This window comes from Diceros bicornis, chromosome 22 (genome assembly GCF_020826845.1).
Source record: "Diceros bicornis minor isolate mBicDic1 chromosome 22, mDicBic1.mat.cur, whole genome shotgun sequence".
In the NCBI taxonomy this organism is placed as follows: domain Eukaryota; kingdom Metazoa; phylum Chordata; class Mammalia; order Perissodactyla; family Rhinocerotidae; genus Diceros; species Diceros bicornis.
The window spans coordinates 7655519-7674621 of NC_080761.1; the positions used below are offsets into that span (position 1 = coordinate 7655519).

A 19103-nucleotide genomic window follows, 5' to 3' on the forward strand; every position below is an offset into this window, starting at 1 on the left:
ATGTGTTGTGTAGACAGACTTAGGCCCAAATCTTGTCTCCATCACCTAGACAGCTATGTGTCCTCAACTGTTTTAGCTTTAAAATTCTGGAAACTTTATTGAATATAGCTGAAATTAGAAATTCTAGGAATAATTTGGAGTGGGTTTTGTTGTTCTGATAATATTAAGTGTAATTCTTTTCTGCACACAAATGTTTACCTCATTTTAATTTCCAAAATATTTTACCTGGTGATGTATTCCACAGATACATCATATCAGTTTATACAGTTCAACTTTGACTTCAAATAGGTGATAGACTTATCGAGTTAGAAATAAGTGCTAGAAATATTTATTGCTTCAGTGGAATAATTGGATTATTCTTCAGCTTCATGTTGAAGCAATCTAGGACTATCATATACCTTGCTTCCCATTTTTACTCTGTTTCTGCATGTAATATGTTTCCAGATAACTTCTGCTATTGAATGCACTTGACCTCCCTGTTTCTTCTCTGCTATTTATCTTAATCCTGACATTTTTGTTTAGTGGATTTTGACTTTTTATATTTTGCTTAACTAACCCTAATGTTTCTTCTTTTTTGGTTTTATCATTTAGAAAAAGACTTCTAAGTTTAAACTATTTTTAATGGTTTATGACAGGGCTTTGGAAAACTTAGGTCTTAAGTGCTATTACTTTCTGGGAAAGAAAATGTCCAATGGAATTTATCTTAGTAGGACTTTTTCCCCTACTTTTTTTTTTAGCAAAATAAATAGTGAATAAATGAGGAACAGAAATATAAGGTTGTATGTAGTTACACCTGAATAAATTTCGTATTTCTTTTAGTGGTAGGCTAACGTAAAAATACTCTGTTATCATTTATATCCTTCTCATAAAGTTGGAAAGAAGCAGTGATGATCTGGGCAGTGCTTGGTTAGATTTTGGCAGAATGATTTAGACTGTTAAAGAGTGAAACTTTTTCAAAAGGTATTATGTCTTTCATGCTTCTCTCCTCTTGCACAGTGGAAATCATCAGTGAATACGTTTCTTTTTCCCATTGTGAAGTGAATGGTCATAGCATGACAGGTGGTGGCTCTAGTCTACGTGAGGGGTGATGGCAAGGATTTTCAGTGTTTAGTTTAGTTTTTGTTTTTTTTCTTTTGGTTGCTTCCAGATCTGGAACTGGAATTCAGGTCAATTCAACAGACATTTATTAACTACTTTCTATATAACAAGCATTGTTCTAGTTGCTTTTCTGAAGCCTGAAATCCAGATAGAATTAAAATCTACTATTTTTGCAATGTCTTAACTCTTCATGTCACCCAAGTTCTCTGATGCTTGTTTGTCTCATCTGTAAAATGAGATTAAGACTGCCTTCCACCAGTATATGAAAGAATATTTATAAACTGCCATATAGCTATAATGTGGTGGTATAAATACCTTTCCAATTAGATGTTAAACTTTTGGGTGAAAAGAGTTGGCAGGGACTAGTTCTGGAACTTATTTTGCATTTTCCACAACCATTAAGTGCTTTGTCATTGAGTGTCTATTCAAGATATAGTGGCTAAGTTAATGAAGACTATATCAATTTGAAAATACCTTGAATGTTTATGTGCATGAATAAATAATCTAAAGGTCATGGCTTTTCTTTAGTTCATGGCTTAAATAATACAAGGTGATTTGAAATTTTAGAAATTAAGTTGATAAACAAAGCATTTTTAGGTCGTCCTATGTCAGTGATTTTTAAAGTCTGGCAAGTAACGTGTAGTTTTAAAAATTTTTTATTATGGAAATCTTCAAACGTTTACGAAAGCAGATAATAGGATAATGAGGCCCCATGGATTCATTACCTGGTTTCAACAATTATCAGCACATAGTTAGTTTTGTTTTCACTATACTTTCAACCCCACCTCCATACTGAGTTTTTAAAAGCATTTCAGTTATCATATTTATCCGTAAATACTTCAAAGGTTTTTGTCTTTTAGAGATACATTTAAGACTGTCTAACCACAATACCATTTTCACGCCTAAGAAAATTCCTTAATATAATAAAATATCCAGTCAGTGTTCAGACTTCTCCAATTGTCTCATAAATCTTGTTTTATAGCTGGTTTGTTTCAATCAGACCACCCAACGATCACACATTGCATTTGATTTTTTTTGATAAGTCCCTTAAGACTCTTTTAATTCGTAGGTTTCCTTTTTTTTCTTTTTATTATTTCTCATTTATTTGTTGAAGAAACTGGATCATTTGTCATGCGAGATTTTCCACATTTTGGATTTTGCTGGTTGCATCCCTGGGGTTGTAACAAATTTTTCTTTCTCACCAATTTCCTATAAATGAGTAGTTAGATCCAGAAGCTTGATCAGCTTTGATTTTTAGCAAGAATACTTCATAGATGGTGCAGAGAATTCCTGTGGCATCACATCAGGAAACACACCACATCTGGTTATTTCTTTTTTTGTAATCTGAAGATTGATAGTGAGTTCAGGTTTTGTCTCTAGAATCATCCACTATAAAGGTGTCCATCAGCCTTTCATCTAATGGTTGTAGCAGCCGTTCACGATAATTGCCTAGATCCAGTAATGTGTATGGCTAATGAAGAATGAAGTTCTAAACTTTTTATTGATCTGTAGAGTATTAGCTTTATTTAATTAGTAAATTTAGAAGTGAAAAATAATGATTTTGGCTGATAGCAATTAACTGCTTCATTAGTACCAAGTCTATTTTTTACAGAGTACTTAAGTTGAAATTTTTGCAAACCATGGTTTTTCTCTTTTTAATAAAAGTAGCAAGAAAAATTAGAATTTTTGTGTAGATAAAATAAACATGTTTTGTGCTTTTCTATTGCAGAAATCACTTCTCAAGAAGTTCAGTTGCTGCAGGTGGGCAAAAGGGAAAATCCTACTATACAATTACATTCACTGTCAGTTTTCCACATAAAGATGATGTTTGCTACTTTGCTTATCACTACCCATATACATATTCAACTTTACAGGTGAGAACTCATTAAGTTGTATTATGACCATTATTGTGTTATATGCATATGTATCCAATAATTGAAGAAAAGTTGCTTTAATTAAATATATTAATAAAATAAGAAAATGATCCAGTGCTGAAGATTTTAGAAAATAATACAATATTTGTTGAAAACATTAAAGGAAGTAAAATGGGAATGTAGTCTTTATTTTTATTTAGTAGAAAGAAATACTGAGGAAATGTGATATGATTTTACTCCCATCTTTGTGTAGAAATCTACAATTCTCTAAGATTCCATGATTTACAAATTTTAACTAGCTGAAATTTCCACTTGGTCAACGAGAAGCATTGACTCTCATAGAAAATGTAACAGTAGAAAAATGTAGATGCAATTTAAATTTTCCTGTAGGGAATTCATTTTTTTTTTTAGTGATTTTATATGGAGTTCTAGATCCAGATTTGGAGTGTAAAAGTTGTTTTGTGGGTTCTTTTGAGATTTTTGAATATTTGCATTGTAAAACAAGCCTAAACGAATTAATTCATTACCATGGTAGACTTAGTCTCAGAACAGAATGTCTGCCCTAATGATCAAGGGTCAATTTACCCAGAAAGAAATTGGAGCACTATCATTAGAAACTAACTTCCATGCTATTAGAAAGGGGAAAATGAGAGAAAAACATAGTCCGTAGAGCAGAAGAGATATCAGGGCTGAGAACTCTAGATGAGGTTCACTTTATTTTAACAAAGGTTACAACCTACAAGAAAGGTATAATCAGATATCTTTCTGTGCTGAGTAACATAGCATCAGAATATACAGTGTTGTTATTTACAGGGTTTTATGTTATTGTTCTTCGCTGGTGTCATCTTTTTAATGTATTTTGAATTTCCCTGCTTTCTTCCAGTCCCACTACCACAGCCGTTTCCAGGCATCACCATTGTTTCTCACATGGACTTCTGCCAACCTGTTTCTAACTGGTGTTCTAGAATTCACTTTTACCCCTTTCCTCTTCGTCAGTATTTTTTCTACACTACAAAAAGCAGGAGGGCTTTTTGATGGCAAATCTGATCGTATAAATCCCCTGCTTAAAGCTCCTTAGTGATTTCTCCTGCCATTTGTATGAAGTCTGAAATTCTTACCGTGGTTCATTCAGTCATTTCTTTACCATTTTACATAATTTTTGTCATATCCACATACTATTTGAACTATTATTTACTTAATATTTATCTTTAAATTTAGATTTTAAAATAATTCACTCTTTAAACTTTATCCTCATCCTAAGTTGATACCCATGGAATTAATTTACAATAAAATACATAGCTGTTAAATTTTTGTGTGTGTGTGAGGAAGACTAGCCCTGAGTTAACATCCGTTGCCAATCCTCCTCTTTTTGCAGAGGAAGATTGGCCCTGGGCTAACATCCGTGCACATCTTCCTCTACTTCTTATGTGGGACACCTGCCACAGCATGGCTGGACAAGTGGTGTGTTGGTCTGCGCCTGGGGTCCAAACCTATGAACCTTGGGCCGCCAAAGCAGAACGCTCACACTTAACTGCTAAGCCACCAGGCCAGCCCCTAAATTTCTTTTTAAGATTGTCCACCTATCACTTAGTTATCTCAACTGCCAGTAGTACATATACTATACTTTGGGAAAGGCAGGTCTACCAGGCCCTTCTTTCTGGGTTAAATTCTCTTTTTCTCACCCTTTCTGGTCTAGCTATAATGAATCTTTTTCAGTTCTTTAAAATGCCCATCTTCTTTCTTATTTTTTGGTCCTCCTGTATGCCTTTCCTTCTGCCTGCAGCACTCTTCTCTGTCCTCTTCACTCATCCTTTGGATCTCAATCTAAATGTATTTTTTTCTGGAAGACCTTTCCTTACTGCCCAGACACAGCCTGGCTCCCCTGCCCTTATTACAAGCTCTCACAGCACTTTAGGTTTCCCTAGGGTGGGCCCGTGATTCCTTGTTATATCTCCAATGCCTGGCACAGAAATAGTGACCACACAGTGAATAGTGATGATGTGAATGAACATAGGCAAAAGTTGGGAAACCAACTAAGTAGATTAAATTAAGGGATTGAACAATTTAGTTTTGGTATAACTAAATACTAACACCGTTAAAACTTGTGTTTTCAGAAGACACATATTTAACATTTTAATGATATGGTATAGTATTCATAATTATAAATATATGTGTGTGTATGACTTATTAGGTGATAAAGGCAGGTTATAAAAAGTCATGTAATTACAGTTTTGTTTATATACATTGGCATTTGTTAGTAGTAACCTAAGTGATGCAATTATGGGTATTTTAAATTTTTTCTTTGTACTTTTTGTGTCTTCCAGACATTTTACAGTGAACCTGTATTAATCTTGAAATCAGAATAAGTTGTTAAAAAGTTTGTGCTACATAATTCTCATTCTGCATATTTTAGATTGCTGTTGCAGGTCTACAGTCACTTACAATTTCAGAATTCAGAAGGCTTTGAAAACCGAAAGCTTTTTCATAACCCATTTGGCAGCAAAGCCTGGCCTGAATTGATGTGAGCTTATTTAGAATATTGATTCCACTTAGAGTGACTCTTCCTATGTTTTGCTGCAGAAATAATAATGTGCTTGTTACAGGCTGCTGCCACTCACCCCGCTAGTGGTGTTGCACAGTTAATGGTATACGCACTGTGTCTATCCTCTTTCTCAAGTTCCCCAAATACTGACATTTGAACTACATTTGGCCCCCTGAAGGTTTCAGAGAAGGGATTAGAAATCTGATTCTCTTTTAGTTATGTGGAGATCCAGATGCATTTTTTTCTGTTTATCATAGGGAGTTTATAAATGATTGTATACTTTGCTTTTAAATTTTTATCAAGATGCATCTTCAAAAGTTGGAATCAGCACACAATCCTCAGCAAATCTATTTTCGAAAAGATGTGTTATGTGAAACCCTGTCTGGAAACAGCTGTCCCTTGGTGACTATAACAGCAATGCCAGAGTCTAATTATTATGAACATATCTGTCAATTCAGTAAGTCTGTCTTCCTCACTCAAAATGCCAGTCATTCTTACTTGCTTTTCTTTGCTTCATATATACTTTGTAAGGGCAGTACTGCTAGGAATGGCATCAGAAGTCTTGGGTTCTAGTCTTGGTCCTGTCACTGCCTGGCCCTGGGTCTACTTCTGGGCCAGTTTCCTCATCTTGAAGGAGGCGGCTGCATGAGATGATCTCTGAGCTCTTTTGATACTAATATTTTGTAGTTTTTATCCTTAGAAGTCATACCCAAAGTATAATATAACAAATTATTTTAAGAGTTCATGTGATAATACAGTCAATTTAAAAATTTACAACTAATTTTATTTATAAATAAAGCTTTCAGAAACCTATCAAGTGTTTTCCATGCTAGTACTGAATAGCTTCTTCTTTTTCCGTACCATTTATATTTTAAAAGTTGCCTCAAATATACAGCTGTGGTAGAAAAAATAAGAAAACTGTTCTAATTTTTATAAGAAGGTAAAGTATTTTCAGGAAAGTGAAAGAGCTTGCTATACGTGACAACAGTATGGGCAGGTGAGCTGAGTGCTTATTTTAAAGACTTTTAAATCTAAATGTCTAGTGAAAAATATTTTTCTTTGTAGATCTCTGAGCAGATAGACCTTTTTTTTTTTTTACTGTGCTTATCATAGTGACTGTAAAACAGGGCTAAGATTATCTTTTCCTTCTTTTTCCTATGACTTTAGGAAAAATAAATTTATATTTAAAACTTCCCCAACTACTTGTTCTTTATAAAACCAAGATTATATTAAAGAACTAATTTTATATGTTAATTAATTATTGAGAAATAAATAAGTGACTCACATACTAATTACTGTGTTATGTTCACCTTGTGGACTCCTTCAGGACATGGCCTTTATGGGTTTTCTATCTGTTTCCCCTGTAAGGGCCCAGTGCAGTGCTTGTACATAGTAGGTGCACAGTGAGGTCTACTGTGAATTTATATGAGAATTCACAATTCTAATTGTAATAGAACTGAGTAGAAATATTTCTGAAGCCCCAAAGTCAAACATCATACCAACTTTTAGTAGCTGTTCATTTTAATTTGAGATTTTATGTGTACTTTAGGAAATCGCCCTTACGTTTTCTTATCTGCTCGGGTACATCCTGGAGAAACTAATGCAAGTTGGGTAATGAAAGGAACATTGGAGTATCTCATGAGTAATAACCCTACTGCTCAGAGCTTGCGAGAATCCTATATTTTTAAAATTGTCCCTATGCTAAATCCAGATGGTGTCATCAATGGAAAGTAAGTTAAGCAATAGTTATAGAAATATTACAGATAATTGTGGCTGTCCTGTATAAACTTGTTGAAATAGCATCTAGGTTAATTTGGAAAACAAATCCAGTCATTTTTCTAGAACAAAGAAATTTTTGGTGGCGAGTTCATCTAAGATAAAGTTTTAAATGAAAATATATTTTGTATATTAGTAGTATGATATTTTGAGAAATTCTCTATTCATGAGAATATGATTTCATAAAAAGCATGTCTTGCTTGAATTGTTTTAGAAAAATCACAGTGTCAGGATATGATAAAGATTTTTAACATGTCCTATTATGTTCTGTTCTTTTTTTTGTTTGTCAGTGGCATGATCTTAGGTTGTTCTAAGGTTTAAAATCTTCTGGGATCTCTTTCCACTGAGATGGAATATTGGCTCCATCTGCTAACCTCTTCCTGATATGAGGAGTGTAGTTTCTGACAGAGAGAATTCTTTAGACTGGAAATACTGGATGATAAATACTTAAGTGGAGGCAGCTTATAGTTAATATAGTTCATTTATTGTGGCGATTAGACAAGGTCTCTGTAGTGTTCCTGGAAGATAGGGTTTAGTTTAGCTGTCATGAGCATCTCCAAAGTTGAGAATACCATATTATATTTATTCAGTCAAGGTAGCATGAATATTTCTTATATTTTAGGAAATTTTCAAATTAAAAAATGGAATAATTTTTTTTTAGGTAGTATGTTATGGTTATGGAACTAAAATGAGATTTTATGGCTACTTTTAATTCAGAAACATATTGACCAGTTAGAATTCTGTTTCTATTTCTGTTATCACCTTCTGATTGTTTGCTTAAATTTTTGCTCAGTGGTTTTAATTCTTAATACCTACAATTAAATGAAAATGTATTTGAATTTTTATAGGAATGTATACTTTTCATATACTTACCTTTCTTAGAAGGAGGTCCCAGATAGCTCTTTTACATAATAACTAATACAATCAAAATACAGAATGTCAATATAACAAATGATTATTATGTAGTTAGAATGGAAAATATGACTATTGATAAATTTTATAGAGTATGGAACAAAACCTCAGAATTGAGAATTAATTTTTTCTATAGCTTGAAAATTTTGACCTCTAAATCTGAAAGCTTAGCACAGTTAAATGCATGTAACACAAGATCTTGCACACAGCAAATGTTTAATAAATGTTTAAAGACTATAATATGCATTCTGTTGAGCCCACCATCTGTACTATTTGAAATATTTAGTGAAATAGAATCATAAAATTAAATCAAATATATATATATATATGTATATATATATAAGAGTTTATTGGCGCCAGTGTTTGTCTGTCATTGTTTCCATATGTGCAGTCACCGCTGTTCATTAAGTGGAGAAGATTTAAATAGACAGTGGCAAAGTCCAAATCCAGATTTACATCCTACAATTTACCACGCTAAGGGGCTACTACAGTACCTGGCTGCAGTGAAGCGTTTACCACTGGTAAGAGGCAATGTTTGTACTTGGTACAGTCAATGAAATGGTTTTGTTGATAAATGACTTAGTATTTTGTACATTATTTTCTAGTTACAATAGCTAAATGTTAATTTCAAAAGCAATTTCTTTAAAATATCTTTTTCTGTTATCAATCACTTGTGTATTAATTATGGTGTCAAAGTAATACAATGTAGCCGTATTATTTCATCAGGTTTAATTTTTATAATTCTCATGAGTGCTTTCTTTTTCTTTTTTGTTTATGAATATTGGTTACTCCTGGTTGTTTTAGGTATTTAACTTCACTGGTTGAATAACACTAAGGTAACAGTAGATATCTTCCAAATTCTCAAACTGGTAGAAGCTTATTTCTGAGCTCTTCAGTCAGTTCTGAAGCAGACGCTTCTTGAGTGCGCACGTGGGAAAGGTAGAACAGGCGTAGAGGGAGGTGCTCCTGAGCTGTATATGCATGCCTCTTCTGTTTTCAGCAGCTTTTGTTTAGAAGGTGCCCATTGGTGTTTAAAGGAGTTAATCTTCCTTTGAGAAAGATAGGAAAACTTTGCAGAGGGGCAAAATTGACGTGTGAATCTGTCCTTCATTTTTCATTTTTAAAACGATACTCTTAAAAATTAAATTGAAACCATACTGTTTTTCATGAGAGCATTTTCATGTTCTTTTAAATTAGGTAAATGTTTTAACAGCCCTTGGGGCAGTGATGACTGCAGCTGTAGATTTGACCTATGATTGAATTTATTATTTTTTAAATGATGAGTAGTAGATACAAAAGAAAGAGTGGAACTCATTGCTTGATGCAGGATCTGCAAAGGATTTAGCCATTCTAGAATTAATCATAGTTCCTTTCCAAAACTAGATATTATTGCTTTCATGGGTTCTGCTTGTTAATTGGTGGCTCAGTTAAGAATAAAATGACCAGGGAACCCAGACCTGTTCATTAGCTTGATATTAACTGGCTTTACTTGGCAATATATGAATTTGAAGGTTTTTAATTTTTAAAATATATTATCTTTTCAAGGTTTATTGTGATTATCATGGCCACTCCCGAAAGAAGAATGTATTTATGTACGGCTGCAGCATCAAAGAGACAGTGTGGCATACCACTGATAACGCAGCTTCATGTGATGTTGTAGAAGATGTGGGATACAGGGTAATTATTACAGACAAGTTGGGCATTTTCGAATTTCAAACGTGCGTAAAACTAGAGAATAATTTAACATATATGAACTACTCAGATTAGGTAAATGTTGCCATTTTGCCGTTTTCGTTTCAGATTTTTAAATGTTTCTTCTAAAACTTTTTGCTTTTCAATTTAGATTTTTAATCTATGTGGAATTTATTTTTATATGAGATATGGGGATCTAATTTTAGTTTCCCCATGTCTCGGCACCATTTATTAAATAGTACATCCTTCCTCTGCCGATTTTATTAAGCCATCTGTTACATTCCATGTTTCCACTTGTATGAGTGTGTTTTGAGGTACGCCCAGGACTGAAATGAGATCTTAGTGCTTCAAGTCCTGTGTGCTTACCGTTCTGTCACACTGTCTCTCCTATTATATTCATGCCTGGACAAGCACCCCAGGTTATTTTCCACAATAAGTGTCAGTAACATACCTCTGCCCTTAGCAGAACTTCAAAGCACGTTTTCTTTTTGGTGTCCTCTCTCTTCTTCCCTTTTCCCAAATAAATAAAATGATTAGAGCTATATAAAAAAGTGGAAACACTCTAGAAATATAAAGTAGTAAGTGAAAGTGATCTTTTCTCAATCAGTAGTCAGTTTTACCATGTGTGTTGTGAGACTTGCCACTAAGCACGTTCATTTATGAGTGTATATACATATAATATATGAAGTTTTGTTTGTTTTTATTTTTTTAATGCTCCACAGCAACTTGTTTTTTCACATAAGGTTTGTTGGTCGTCTTTCCGGGTCCTCATATCTAGATCTGTCAGTTTTTTAACAATTACACAAGATTTCCATTGTGCATTTTTATTGATTATTGTATGGCAGTACCAAAATTTATTTATTCAGTAGCCCCTGGTTAGTGGTCATTTGATTAATATTGGCAAATTGTCCTTCACAAAGATTGTACAAATTGATATTCCCCAGTACAATGAACGTGCAGTTTCTCCACACCCCTACTGCATCATACTATCATCTTTGCCAGGTGAAAAAAATATCTGATGGTTTTAATTTGCATATCTGTAGTTATAAATGAGGTTGAGTCTCTTTTCATATGTTTGGCCAGTTATGCTCTCTCTCTTTTTTTTTTTTTTTGTGAGCGAGATTAGCCCTGTGCTAACATCTGCCAATCCTCCTCTTTTTTTTTGCTGAGGAAGACTGGCCCTGGGCTAACATCCGTGACCATCCTCCTGCACTTTATATGGGATGCCGCCACAGCATGGCTGCCAAGTGGGGTGTGAGTACGCACCCGGGATCCAAACCGGCAAACCCCGAGCTGCCACAGCGGAGCACGCGCACTTAACCGCTTGTGCCACCAGGCCAGCCCCCTCTCTCTCTTTTTTAAAATAGGCTTTTCTCATATTCTCTGCTTACTTTTGTACTGGTCATCTAATTATTATTGTTTTTAAGATAACTCTTTATGTGTATGCAGATATATTTAAAAATTTTTTGTTTATGATGTGTAGTAATTTAAACCTTTTATCATATTTGTTGATTTTTTAAAAAATGGCTTCTAGGTTTTGAGGCTTAGAAAGACTTCTCATTCCGAGATTTTTTTTTTTTGCGGAAGGAAGATCAGCCCTGAGCTAACATCTGATGCCAATCCTCTTCTTTTTTTTTTTTGCTGAGGAAGATTGGCACTGGGCTAACATCTGTGCCCATCTTCCTCTACTTTATATGGGACACCGCTGCAGCACAGCTTGACAAGTGGTGCGTCGGTGCACACCTGGGGTCCGAACCTGCGAACCCTGGGCCGCCGAAGCAGAGCACGTGCACTTAACTGCTGCACCACCGGGCCAGCCCCCTCATTCCAAGATTTTAAAAGTATAATTCCATGTTTACTTTAATATTTTTCATTTCATTTAAAAATTTTACTTATTAATTTTCAGTTTAAATTGTCAGTCTAGTTAGAATTTAATTTAATGAAGAGTGATTTTAGCTTTTTTCCCTCAATGGCTATCCATTTGTGCCAGCATTTAGTGAATGATCAATCTTTTCTCCTCTAATAATAGTACTAACTTGAACAAATCCTTTTAGTTCCAATTCTGAGTTTTCTTTCTGGGGATGTCTCTATTCTACACCAGTATTGCAATTTAGATATTAAATATCTAAGGTAAATAACCTTAGATATCTAAGGTTAATATCTGATGGACTGTTTCTCCAGTCATAGCCTTTTCTTTCAGAATTCCGCAGGGTGTACTCCCATATTTATACTTTCAGGTGAACTTGAGAATAATTTTAAGTTGCAAAAAATGTTGTGAGCATTTTGATTGTCATCGTCTTAGCTTTATTGATTAATTTAGTAGTGATTGACATTTGCAGTGTTAAATCTTTTAGTGAGTCAGGCCATCTTTCATGACTAAAATTTCTTCACTTTTTAAACATGGTTCTTTTCTTTCTTTTTTTTTTTTTTTTGAGGAAGATCAGCCCTGAGCTAACATCTGATGCCAATTTTCCTCTTTTTGCTGAGGAAGATTGTCCCTGGGCTAACATCTGTGCCCATCTTCCTCTACTTTTTATATAGGACGCTGCCACAGTATGGCTTGACAAGTTGTGCTTTGGTGTGTGCCCAGGATCTGAATCCAGGATCCCCGGGCTGCTGAAGCAGTATGCGTGCACTTAACGACTCTGCCACGGGGCCAGCTCCGTTCTTGTTTTTTTTTTTTTTTTTTTTTGTGAGGAAGATCAGCCCTGAGCTAACTTCCATGCTAATCCTCCTCTTTTCGCTGAGGAAGACCAGCTCTGAGCTAACATCTATTGCCGATCCTCCTCCATTTTTCCCCCAAAGCCCCAGTAGATAGTTGTATGTTGTAGTTGCACATCCTTCTAGTTGCTGTATGTGGGACGCGGCCTCAGCATGGCCAGAGAAGCAGTGCGTCGGTATGTGCCCGGGATCCGAACCCGGGCCGCCAGCAGTGGAGCGCGCGCACTTAACCACTAAGCCACGGGGATGGCCCCCTGTTCATGTTTTAAACATGGTTTTCTTACATAATTTTATTCCACTTATTGGTTGCTACTATGAATGTGATCCTTTCTTTCATTCTGTTTTCTAACTGATTACTATTTGTGTAAGAAGCAGAAAATTCTAAATTAGTAAAAGAATTATTTTGATATTTTAAATAGCAGGGGATATAGCAAGAAGATCCACATGACCCTGCTCTAATCATTGTGCTTTCATGAAAATTTTTAAAAATATAAAAATTTAAAAAAACCCTCTTGAAATATTTTGTCATTCTTCTTTGCAGACTTTGCCCAAGATACTGAGTCATATTGCCCCAGCGTTTTGCATGAGCAGCTGTAGCTTCGTAGTGGAAAAATCTAAAGAATCCACAGCACGTGTTGTAGTTTGGAGGGAGATAGGAGTACAAAGAAGCTATACCATGGAGAGTACTTTGTGTGGCTGTGATCAGGGAAAATATAAGGTAAAACATCTCAGGACTTCTAGCCATAAGAAATACTTGAAGACTTTCATACATACTCCAGTGGTTTTCAAGTATATATTCAATGATATGTTTGTTACACTGAGTTGCATGTAATTTGCAGTAATGGAATTGAATCGTATGAGTCTTAAAAACAGTTTTTTTTTTTTTTCTCCTCTGCACTAAATAGCTGTTTTGGGTCCTTACAAAATCTTGGTTGATTCTATTTACATTCATAATTTTTTTTTTTTTAAAGATTTTTATTTATTTATTTATTTTCCCCCCAAAGCCCCAGTAGATAGTTGTATGTCATAGCTGCACATCCTTCTAGTTGCTGTATGTGGGACGCGGCCTCAGCATGGCCGGAGAAGCAGTGCGTCGCTGTGCACCCGGGATCCGAACCCGGGCTGCCAGCAGCAGAGCGCGCACACTTAACTGCTAAGCCACGGGGCCGGCCCTACATTCATAATTTTTAAGATAGCACATTGTGGTACACATTTAAATACTGATTAGTAATTTATAATGAGCTATGCAAGTAGTACATTATTAATAAACATTTCTATCATTTTAATTTATTGAATGTAAGTATATTTTTATGCATTTAGAAATAACCACATTACACTTATCTATAAAGTTTTTTACGGTTAGATTTTTGTGTATGTATGTGACTTTTAAATGCGTATCCCTTCAGTAAATTTTTTTCTTTACTAAAACTGCTGTTTGGTGTCATAGGCTTTTATTGGAAACAACTAGAGTTTAAACTTGACTTTTGAAATTAAAGCCTAATAAAATGTTAGATGACTTTGAGTTTTTTAATTTTAAAGATGGAGAACTTAATGGGCAATGAATTGGACCTCAGATAAGCAACAGCAAACCTGAGTATGTATTTTTCTTGCCTTTCCACAGAAAGATTTTCAAGAGTCATGCTAATTATTCCACCCATTTTTGGTTTTTTTGTTTTTGTTTTTTATTTTGGCATGGAGCAAGAAGAAACTGAATCTAATAGTGATTTTCGTATACTCACATAAAGATGGTGATAACTTTATGTTTGGAAAGAGTTAAGAATCTTCCAGCTGGTTAGTATTAAAAATGTAAACATGAGGCCGGCCTCGTGGTGTAGTGGTTAAGTTTGCACGCTCCTCTTTGGCGGCCTGGGATTCTCGGGTTCAGATCCCGGGCGTGGACCTACACACCGCTCATCAGCCATGCTGTGGTGGTGTTGCACATAGAAAAAATAGAGGAAGATTGGCACAGATGTTAGCTCAGCGACAATCTTCCTCACCAAAAAAAAAAAAGTAAACATATTATAGTTGATGTCAAAATTGTTAAGTGGAGAGCCTAAATAATGACTTTTTTCAGTCTGTAACAAACTGGAAGAAAATTGTATAGATTTTGCAACTGACATTCAAACTTTTGGTGCCTAGTAGATTAGAACTTAATGAAATTCCAGTAGTTTCTGTTGAGTGACTTCCCTAAATTTCAGGTTGACCACAGTATACTATTCTTCTAAAATGTACTATCTTTTGAATTCTCTCCAGATATTGTAAAACACTGACTTCTAGTCTACCAAGAACATGATGGTGGTGAGAGATAAAATGTAGCATGAGCACCACTCCAGCCCCCAAACCTTGTCTCCTAATTGTTGCTTTAGTGGAAAACTTTGCCAATAGTCTCATATTCTGTAAGTGTGTGGGAAGGGAAAAAAGTTTGAGAATCACTTTTGTTTAAGACCATAGGTGACTCCCAGGAAAAAACCCTTGGGCTATGTGATTTATGGTAACAGACTGTAAATTACTTCTTAAAAAAATGCCTCTGCAGTCAGGGTGGAGAAGGCAACTTAAAGCATCAATGTCTGTGAAACTAGCCTATGGCAGTAGGGAGAGAAGTAGTTAGGGAAGCTGAGACTTGCATGCCCCTTGAAATCATCCACTGCATATAAGAGTAGTGCTTTCTTACTGTATTTAGATTCCACTATTAGACTTTCATTGGAATTTTTTAAATGTTCTGTTTGTGTTTTGGTAAATTTGTTTGGTCACTGAAAAAAACCACATTTTAAAAAATAGCTAGAATATATTTTGAAACATAAAGTGTTAGACTAGTTTTCTAAAAGGTTATTTTTTTAATCTATAAACTTTTAAAAATAAAATGAATACTTGATAAATACTCATTTCCCTTTTATATGATTTAGTTGATAGAATTACACTGATTTAAAACTCTATGGAGAGAAGTGTGTCTTACTAAGCCACGGTTTTTTTTATGTCTAAAATTCAGCACTTTGATTGTAACATATACTTTTCTTTTAATCAATAAAATTCTGTTTTTTAGAGCAGTTTTAGATTCACAGCAAAATTGAGTGCAAAGTGCAGAATTCCCATATACCCCCATCCTTACACAAGCATCTTACGTACACGTGTCAAACTCGTTAATGTTAGCTAATAAGTTGTGTGAGTCTAATAATAATTTAAGATACAGATTTCTTCACTCTCAAAAATGTTCTTACTGAATTTTAGGCTGTAAATGTTCTTTATTTTTATTTTCTATGAACTAATTCAGAAACAAGCATAGGCTTTCTAAAGCTTTTAAATTAAGAAGGCAAATGTTCTAATAAAGTCAGGTCACATTTCCTAGAATATTTGGAGATGACCAAACTATTTAAATAATCAGTCAATGAATCATTATTATAAAGGCATTATACTACATGTAGGTAAGTAACAGTTTTTACAATTTATTTTCTTCAGTTACCATGTGTTTTGAGTCTGGTCATTGAAAAGCTGTTTTACAGTACGTTCTCTCTAAATGATGTCGGCTCTCATCTATACCTGCAACTTTTGTTGGTGTAAGGATTTCACTTATTTTAGAGATTCATTTTTATCTGAAAATAAAATGATAAGCAATATGTTGATTTACAGTCCATTTTTATTCTTTTATGTGGTAACATTTAACTTTTGGTAAACCTTATATTGTTTTTTGGGAAACTGTTGGTTAAAAAGGGTGTGGGGTTGTGGTCAAATTTTCTTTGCTTTAGTGGACAGAATCTGAAATGAGCATTCTTAATTGACATGAAACAAGAGCTTATCTTACTACTACTTCCTTGCTTAGCTTTGTTTGATTCTTTTTTTGACATAATTACCTTTCTTTTCTTTTTTTTTTTCACTTACCAATTTCTTTTATCATACAAAAGAATCTATAAGATAATGTTCAAGTATACAAATTGGAACCTTGATTTTAACACTTTAATATCTCAACATTGGCATCCAAAGTAGTAGATTACAAGAAATACTAGTAAGATCTTGTAAAAATATAATTTCACACTTGAACTCCAAGCATAACATAACCACAAAATGTTTATCTATTTTTTTTCTCCCCAGTGTGTTGGTGAAAATAGTTTGCTTTATAGTGAACGAGAATAGACATTTTAGAAATGGTTTTTTAAGACAGTTTCCTTTGTGACCTAGAACAATCTTACATTGTTATGACATTGTGCTTGTTGAGTCCTAGGCCCATACAAAGTACTAACCTTTTAATTTTATTAATATAGTTATAAATTCCTTCTATGTAATTTTTTGTGTGTGTGTGAGGAAGATTAGCCCTGAGCTAACACCTGTTGCCAATCTTCCTCTTTTTGCTGAGGAAGAGTGGCCCTGAGCTAACATCTGTGCCCATCTCCCTCTATTTTGTATGTAGGACGCCACCACAGCATGGCTTGATGAGTGGTGCGTAGGTCCGCACCCAGGATGGAACCGGGAACCCCAGGCCTCTGAAGCGGAGCGCGTGAAGTCAACCACTGTGCCACTGGGCTGGCCCCCCCTTTATGTAATTTTAATCAGATGCAGCCAAGGGTAGCAAATCTCCTAGTTACGTGTATCATATTGTTTTATTTCTAGGGTTTACAGATTGGCACTCGAGAATTGGAAGAGATGGGAGCAAAATTTTGTGTTGGTCTATTGCGTTTGAAAAGACTGACATCCCCATTGGAATATAATCTGCCTTCCAGCTTGCTTGACTTTGAAAATGACTTGATTGAATCGAGCTGCAAAGTAACTAGGTAAAGCACTTGTTTTATTCTGTTATTATGTTGCAGTGAACTGTTAGAATTCATTAAATTAGCTAAGTGGAGGAAAGGCACAGAGATTTTGACAGCCAAGAGCATTTTTAGAATTAATATAATTAAGTTTACACATCTATTATTTGTTTCAAATTGTGATAATATTCTTGATTCTTTTAACATTGATATTTGGATGAAATTTTAATGATATATCCTTATATTTTGAATGCTGTTTTTAATGATCTTAAAGGTTTACTTTTAACCCAAAAATAAGCAATATGAAAAACAGTACTTAGATAATGTCTAAATTAAGGCGGCTTGGAGTCAGGATTCATACTTCAAAAGAAATTTTATTTTCTTACTATCTACACACATCAGATGTCTTTTCACTAAGCTTATGGTTACATATACTAGAAACAGCTAATTTAATATCCCTTTGAAAATTAACTACATCTGCCAAATACTCTTCTACATAGGTGAACTTTTGCTCCTAAAATTCAATATACATAAAATTTGATCAGTTATAGGCTCAGTGATAATTCAGTATCATAATTCTTAATCATAATACCAGAGCTTTGCATTTTACAGCTTGATGTATATGGGTAAGAATACTCCCGTTTTATAGAACCTCCATGGTTTTTGTTGTTAGATATTGACTTGTCATCAGATTTATTAATTTACTGCCATGCTCTGTTATATATATCAATTTAGCAGTTTTAAGTGTAGTAAAACATTGATTAGAACTCTATTCTTTATAATGTGATAATTGAGACATTGATCACTTGAATTCTCTACCCTTCAAAGTGCTTGCTAAACAATAATGGAAATAAATACAAAGATTGTCAGTTGTTCTCACTGATGTTTAAAAGCCTCATTTTAAATTATTTCATGTATTCTTCTTGTCCCCCCAGCTTTATTGAGGTATAATTCACAAATAAAAGTGTATGATATTTACAGTGTACAATGTGACGATTTGATATATGTATACATTTTGAAAGGATTTCCTCTATTGAGTTATTAACATATCCATCCATCTACCTCACATGTTTACCTTTTTTTTGTGTGAGAGAGAGAACATTTAAGTTCTACTCTCCTGGAAAATTTTAGTTATACAATCCAGTGTTATCAAGTATAGTTACCATGTTATACATTACTTCCTCAGAAACTGAAAGTTTGTACCCTTTTACCAATCTCTCCCTATGTCCCCACCACCTATCCCCGGCAACTGTTTTCCTACTCTGGGTTTCCAGGTGTAATTGACACCATGCAGTATTTGTCTTAGTCTGGTTTATTTCACTTAGCATCATGCCATCCAGGTTCATCCCTGTTGTAGCAAATGAAAGGATTTCCGTCTTTTTTTTTTTTTTTTTTGCTGAGGAAGACTGGCCCTGGGCTAACATCTGTTCCTGTCTTCCTCCACTTTATATGGGACGCCACCACAGCATGGCTTGACAAGCGGTGCCAAAGTGTGCGCCCGGGTCCGAACCCGGGCCACCAGCAGTGAAGCGCACGCAATTAACTGCTGTGCCACAGGGCCAGCCCCAGGATTTCCTTCTTTTTTAAGGCTGAATAATATTCCATTGTGTATCTATATATCACATTTTCTTTATCCATTCATCCATTGACAGACCCTTAAATTGTTTCCATACCTTGGCTACTGTGAATAATGCTGCAATGAATATGAGAGTACAGATAATCTCTTCAAGATAATGATTTCGTTCCCTTTGG

At 34.6% G+C, this 19103-nt stretch overlaps 1 protein-coding gene across 13 annotated transcripts in view; it reads left to right on the forward strand.

The window, feature by feature from the left end:
• AGTPBP1 (ATP/GTP binding carboxypeptidase 1) overlaps nucleotides 1-19103 on the forward strand; it is a 157791-nt gene that overhangs the window by 119478 nt on the left and 19210 nt on the right. For 11 of the 13 annotated variants that reach the window (XM_058565511.1, XM_058565512.1, XM_058565513.1 and 8 more), the window contains 7 exons: nucleotides 2828-2972; nucleotides 5818-5971; nucleotides 7064-7244; nucleotides 8594-8723; nucleotides 9748-9879; nucleotides 13157-13333; nucleotides 17215-17375. In XM_058565511.1, coding sequence (XP_058421494.1) covers nucleotides 2828-2972; nucleotides 5818-5971; nucleotides 7064-7244; nucleotides 8594-8723; nucleotides 9748-9879; nucleotides 13157-13333; nucleotides 17215-17375 — 1080 coding nt within the window. Of the gene's footprint in view, nucleotides 1-2827; nucleotides 2973-5817; nucleotides 5972-7063; nucleotides 7245-8593; nucleotides 8724-9747; nucleotides 9880-13156; nucleotides 13334-14154; nucleotides 14210-17214; nucleotides 17376-19103 lie in introns of those variants that run through there. The other 2 variants (XM_058565521.1, XM_058565519.1) reach the window with 2 other exon arrangements.